We start from the raw sequence: 6,930 nt of genomic DNA, 5'->3' as shown, positions 1-6,930 counted from the left end.
GAACTTTAACTTTTAGCCTGCATATATTTTTAACACACTGTAAATCATTTAAAGGTTTTCTTCGACTCTGAATCTTTCTTTTACTGTATATGTCTCTTTTTTGACCACATGAGTCTTTAATTTACCAAGCAATATTGGTAGGACTAAAGCCGTACCTTTGCCAGCTAGATCCAGCCCACTCCTTAGCTTTCCAGCTTCATGGCATACTGGCTGTAGCCATTTTTATTGCCACAACTCTATGGCGTTTCAAGGTCCCTGCCAGCAAGCAAGCTACAACACTCAAATGCTCTCTCTGTAGCTGACCTCCTGCCTCAAAGAGTCAGAGTTTGCCCTGGCAGGATGGCCCAGAAAGCTGGCATTTTAAAACAACTCAGCTATTTTCCTGCTACTGCTGAAAACAAATAAGCATTCAGTCGGCTTTTATCAACAGCATTTAAGTGTTTCATGGCAGGACCTCTTAAGGGCTGCAGGGTTTTGCAGCTAAAGTTGAGTCAGGAAGCCTCTCTTAGATGAGAGCATACCCAAGAAATTGCTGCTACCAAGAAAACATGCTTTCCTCTATTCTTTCCCAAGCTTTCTCAGGCTTTCTGTGGATTAAGTTATCCACGTGGGTGCCATTCTGTTGAAAAAGCTGCAGTTCCTTTGGGGCATAAGCTAGCCAGGCAGCTGGAAGCTGGGTGGCAGGAACGCAGCCCTCAGCTCCCTTCTACAGCAAGCCTTCACTGTCTGAGCCTTTGAGAGGGACTCTCATATTGAATAACACTATGTAAGATTCCAAATGCTCCTCACAGGTAGTGATAGCACCCTGGCTTGGGCTAGGCTGTGCTGTCTTTAGGTTCAGGTTGGGCACAGACTCTGGGCTTACCCACATCAGTATTCTGAGCATTTGAGTAAACCATCTCAATTGTCCCAGTAGCACAGACATTTGTTATACTGAACTTTCAAGTTATTTTTTTTCTTAATTGCCCTTTAAGATTGCAAGTAAGTCACAATGGACTAGCCCTTAGTTCGGTGTCAAACAGTGTGAAATATGACATCATATAAGGCATTTCTCAGACAGCGTTTTGGTTTTCATCCACCTTTTTTTTTTTTTTTTTAGTCAAGGAAGTGCGGGAGAGCTACCCAGCTGATATGAATTCATGGTAACCCATAATTCAGGGATTCAAACAAATGACCTTAATGTCCAATGCAAGAACAAACAAAACAGTCCCCTTAAAATTTTATGACTAGAAAATGTAAATTAGTTGTTTAAGATGACTGGCCTGCAGGTGAGAGGGTAGATTGTACCTTAGTATGTCGCCGAATTTAGGGTGGAGCACAGCACTCTGCCAGACTGGATCACCGTGAGCTCTTTCAAGGGTGTTTGCCATTACTATAAAGGATTCCTGAGATAGGCAGCTTTTGGGGGGGGGGGCGGTTATTATGAGCTCATGGCTTGAGACAAATGGCTGGCCTGTAGTTTTGGGGTCCGTGGCCAGACACACCCAGGAGGGGTGTGTATGTGGAACAAAGCTGTTTGCCTGATGGTAGCTGGAAGGAGAGAAGGGGGAGGGTCCCAATATCCTTTCCATGGGCACATCTCTAATGACCTAAATTCCTACATCGAAGCCTCAACTCTTAAAGTAGCCCTCTATCTTCCAATGACATCACAGGCTGGTGACCAGATCCTTAACATATGGGCTTTGGGGGGGGGTACATATCCAACCCACATTAATGATGAAGAGTGAAGACAGTCCCCCAAACACTGTCTTCAAAAGGACTTCCGGTCTGACTCACTTCCATCATAGGGATTTTTCCTAACAAGTTTTTTTATGGTTCCCAGTTCCAATCAGGTGCCCTTTTTTTTTTTTTTTTTTATTTGTGACGGCCTTTCCTAGGTAGAGTTTTCAGGTACATGGTGTTACATAACATCCTGTTTGGAGCCTGCTTGGCCATGCAATTCAAAAACATGACCCCTGTGTCAGGAGATGGCTCACCAGGTAAAGGCACTTGCTGCCAAACATGCGAAATTGAGTTCTAGTCCCAGAACTCCTGCCCCCTCCTCAACCCCATCCCACCCTGTAAAAGTTGAAGTCGTCTGACCTCCACTTGGGGGCCTTGGCAAGCACATCCATACACATGAGTAAAATGTTTAGACAGGAAAAGGAGGAGGATCATCCTTGGAGTTGGGCAAACTGACAGCTCTGCCAAGAACTTCTCTGCATCCCCAGATTCTCCTGGTTGGAAATCAAGCGCATGCCATGCAATTCCTTACACCGGTTGGGGTTAAACGGTCTATCTTTCTAGCACACCGGGCAGTGTGAGCACCCCAAAAATGCCTACCTTGGACGAATTTTTACTCCACCTTACTTGAGGGCTACACAGTCACAACCTTATTCCCTCTGGCCTCGGAAATTATAAACCTTGTAAAACTCTCAGTCCTAAGCCAATGACGTTAACTTACTTGCATAAGGCTACAAAGTCAGCGATGCAAACTCCAAGTACTGACTCATTTACCCTTAGGCCACTTCCCACTTCCGACGTAATAAACCCTCCCTTCTGGTCTAAACTGGACTTAGAACCACTACCTCCTAAGTACAGTGAGCTGCAGGCTAAACATCAAGGGTGGCACCAAGTTTTGAGGCAGAAGGGTGGGTCTTACAACCTCAGGGAAAGGGCTCAGCACCACCGCGAAGCCCCACCTACTCTCTTGACTTTCAGGCAACTCCAACCAGCAGCCTCGCGTCCGCTGGCCCCCGCCCTCAGAACGTCACCGCCACTAGGTACAGTGCCCCCTAGGGGCCTCTGTTCCTCCCACGAGGAAGAGCCTAGTCTTTTCCTGCTGCTGGCCCGTTACTGTGTAGCTTGGCTCTCTCTGGCGCCAGCCTCGCCAACCCAGGGAGGAACTTGCTGCAGCATCTCGGCGCCACCGGAGAATCAGTCGCCCCGTGTTCCGCAGCAACATGAGCGCCCGCCTGCCCCTCCTGCTGCGCCAGCTCGGCCATCAGCAGCTGCCCCGGGGCCCGGCGTGTCGCCTCCGTGAGCTGTGTAGCTCCAGCAGCAGCAGCGGAGGTGGTGACCCCGAGGGGGTGCGCGGGCGGGGGCTGCAAGATGGCCAGGCCTTCAGCATCCCTGGAACAGGCAGTACGGAGGCCTCTGGGACGATCTCCATCGTCAGGTGAGTGTCTGGCTTGCCTGCACGCAGGTCCCCAACTAGGGACCTAAGGATGGGACAGCAGAGCTCTCGGTAGCCGGGAGACTCGAGGGACCATTTCCGTAGGGCGGAAGGCAGAGAATGCTTGGTGCCAACTTGCAAGGGCTCCTGGCTATTAGCAGTGAGGACGTGTGGTGGGGGGGGGACGCTCGGGGTATGGGACCCTGTGGGAGAGGGCATCCCCTAGCCGCCGCGCGCGCCTCACGGACCGCACGCCCCGCTCCACGTGCGTCACCCGCCTCCGGCTCTGATGCAACTACGCCGGGCGTGGCGCCGACAGAAAGGGGGCGGTGCGGCCCAGGGCGGGAGAACTGCAAGGATGATGGCTCTGCCATCCCGCCACTGCTGTCCCTGCCCCAGGAGGCTCCGGCGAAACCCGCTGCGGAAGCCATGGAAGTCGCGGCGCAAAAGTCCCGAATATCGCCGCTCGGAGAGCACGCAGGGTCCAGCGCGGTTGTGTCTGGAAAGTTCATTTCTTTTCATTTCCATTCCATTTCCAGTGGCGATCTGTGCAAACCCGAGGCTGTGTCCTGTCCCCACATCCCGCCCGGTTTCTTAGCCTTCTGTCCCCCTGTGGGAGAGACCGGGAAGCAGGCCCTAGCCAGAGAAGTGGGTTTGCTGGGCCACTACAGTGCACGGGGACACGCCCAGGACCTACCTGCAGGTGGCGGGAAAGCGCTTACCGATCTGGCTCCCAAATGGAACTGTGGAAACAGTTTTTAAATGAGCAAAAATATAAGACCTGGGGACTGTCGCACATAGCCCGCAACAAATAAACTATGACCTGCAAACTTTGTGTAATGGGCATGAGAGTAAATACTTAAGATTTAGTGGACTAAGAAGCAAAATTTAAAATATCACATAGGTACCTTTGTGTCAAGGAAAAACAAATTCTCACTTTTTTTTTGACAAAATTCAACCTTTTATGAACTCTGAAGTTTGAATTTTCCTGTATTTTTCCATGCTATGAAATATCCTTAGTTTTATGTTTCTACGTTGTTTAAAAATGTGAGTTCAAGCTAGGGAGATCACTCATTAGCTAAGCACTGGCTGGGATTGGGTGTGGTAGCATACTCTTGCCTCCCGTTCCCGTGACCCCTCCCCCCTCCTCCCCCCCCCCCACCGCCGTCCTGGGGTAGGCGGAGACAGGCAGATCCCTGGAGCTCACTGGCCTGCTCCCCACAGAGTCCAATAGCTCCAGACCAATGACAGGTCCTGTTTCCACAACCAAAGTGGGCAAATGTTGAGAGGCAATACCCGAAGTTGACATGTGGTGTGTCCACACGCCAACACATGTGCACCCGAACATACATCACGACATTAAATAAAAATGTATGTGCACGTGCATGCATTCCTAGCTAGTGGGTGGGCGTTTTCTGGTTCTGCTGCAGAACCAGAGGTCAGTGCTGAGGAATCAGATGTCTTTTATTTATTTATTTATTTATTTATTTATTTATTTATTTATTTATTTTGGCCAAAGTCTGTACTACTGCATGTGAGAGCTTGGACAAGCTATTGGTCTCAGCATCTTTACCTGCAAATGGAACCCTCAATGCTACTACTTCAAGGAAGCAATCCTAGAATGCATATTCTGAATAGCTCTGAACCTAGTATCTGTCTTTCTGTTGATTGTGTCTTGTGGTTGCTGTTGGCCAGGAGGCCATGGCAGCAAATGTATCCCTGCCTGCACCTATGGAATTTGGAAAGTGGAGAAGTGATCAGATTAGACATCACCTGCAGGAAGAAGCTGTACAAGAGCCATCATCCATGTGCATCAGAAAAGATGTGGCGTCAAGTCCCCAGGAAGCACAGTGACCTTTATATGATGGAGTGGCTCGATGCCTGTGATGTGAAAGGTCATTTGGGGAAATACTGTGATTTCTGGTTGTCCGGCATCTGACAGAATCAAGAAAGTATCAGCCCCCGACACTTGCAGGACGGACGACCGCAGTGAAAACTACAGGGTTGAGTCTGGCTGTCTGTTGTTCCCTGTAGGTCCATATACAGAAAGCTTGGGCCACAGAGTGGTGGCCTGGAGGCTACTAGGGGGTGGAACTTTTGAGAAGTGGCGCCTTGTAGAATGTGCTTAGGCCCTCATAGACCCGCCTTGAAGGAAACGGTGGGGATTTGACTCAGCATCCTCTCTCCTGTCCTTTTTGGCTCCTGATGGGAGGAGTTTTGCTCTGAGACATATGCCTGCAATGCTGGGCTGCCCTTGCTGGAGGCCACCAGATCTCAGGCAGCAGCATCTCCAAGACCATGAGCCCAAACATAGCTTTTCTCTTTAGAAGTTAATTACTTCAGGCATCTTCTTAGAGTAATGAGGCAGTGATTTTGTTGTTGGGTTGTGTTTTTGTTTTTTTACTCCTCGGAGGGTCCACTACCCAGTTGTCAAATAAATACACAGACACTTACTCTTTCTTATGAATGTCTGGCCTTATTTGGCTTATTTCTAGAGAGCTTTTCTTAAATTATCCCATCAGTCTTTTGCTTCTGGGCTTTTATCTTTCTCTGTGGGTTGCTGTGCAGCTGAGTGGCTGACCCCTGGTGTCCTCCTCTCCTCCTTTTCTCACTCCTCCTTTCTTCTCCTGTTTATTCTTTCTGTCCAGCAGCCCCGCCTATTCTGTCTCCTGCCAGCTATTGGCCGTTCTGTTCTCTATTAGACCAATCAGGTGCTTTAGACAGGCAGAGTAACAGAGCTTCACAGAGTTAAACAAATACAGCATAAAAAAATGCAACCCGTCTTTGCATCATTAAGCAAATGTTCCACAGCATAAATGAATGTAATGCATCTTCAACTAATATTCCATAACAGTGGCTAGTGTATCTAGAGACAACAATGACATCTTTTAAGGATTGTTGCCTCGCCAATATTCTTATGACACAGGATGATCATACGAAGAACAAACAAAAACTGACAAACAATAAAAAAAAATTTTTTTCCTTTTTTTAGTTAAGAATACATTCAGAAGTGTTAGATCCTTAATTTGAAGTTTGAGACGTCTTCAATTTATTGTTTTCCTTTTGATACATATGGATGAGTGAACTAATGATGAAACAGTTCTGTGTCTAGGTTGTTAAAAAAAAAAAAGCCTTTCATGGAGCTAGAGAAATGGTCCATCGCTTAAGAGCACATTCTGCTGCTATTGCAGAGGCTCTGAGTTAGGTTCCCAGGTCTCATCACATTGGCTGGGAGGCTCATAACCACACATAACTCCAGCTTGGGGAACGCAAATTCCTCTTTGGGCCTCCATACTTGTATACTTAATAAAAATGAAATCTTTTTAAAAAAATTCCATCAATACCATAATACATTTTTGGAAAGAAAAGAGGATGCTGTCATTAACCAACAGCAATTTTTTTTTCCTTTTTCACATAAATTGGAAATGTGTCTTTCCTTGTCTTAGATTTGATGAAATAATGTGCATAAGATAATCTTATTACTCTCAAATTCAGCTCATGCAGAAAACAGAAAAAAGAACCAGGATACTTTTCTTTTCCTGTTTTGTTTTGCTGCTTTAATAATAAAATACCACAGACTGAGTAATTATAGAAATTTGTCTCCACTGTTTTGGAGTCTGAGAAGTCCACTGTCAAGGAGCTGGCATTTGCCTCCATATGTCACAGCACAGCTGAAGGCAGAAGGACAAGTGAGTTGGAGGTGTAAACTTGTCCCTTCCATTATCCCACGACAACCGCATGAGTCTGCCCCACCTCCTCAAAGTCCCGTCCCGTCC

General features: G+C 47.5%; 1 protein-coding gene across 1 annotated transcript in view; it reads left to right on the top strand.

Annotated features, from left to right (window-relative positions):
- Positions 1 to 2,326: 2,326 nt before the first annotated feature.
- The window catches only part of Mthfd1l (methylenetetrahydrofolate dehydrogenase (NADP+ dependent) 1 like), a 130,330-nt gene continuing 125,726 nt past the window's right edge, over positions 2,327 to 6,930 (top strand). Inside the window, exon 1 of the mRNA XM_013352279.2 lies at positions 2,327 to 3,157. Coding sequence (XP_013207733.1) covers positions 2,943 to 3,157 — 215 coding nt within the window. The 5' untranslated portion in view covers positions 2,327 to 2,942. The remainder of the gene's footprint in view (positions 3,158 to 6,930) is intronic.

Source organism: Microtus ochrogaster, linkage group LG9 (assembly GCF_000317375.1).
Source record: "Microtus ochrogaster isolate Prairie Vole_2 linkage group LG9, MicOch1.0, whole genome shotgun sequence".
Lineage (NCBI taxonomy): Eukaryota > Metazoa > Chordata > Mammalia > Rodentia > Cricetidae > Microtus > Microtus ochrogaster.
Note: the sequence above shows the minus strand (reverse complement) of the source record. Positions and strands in the feature narration are given on the sequence as shown.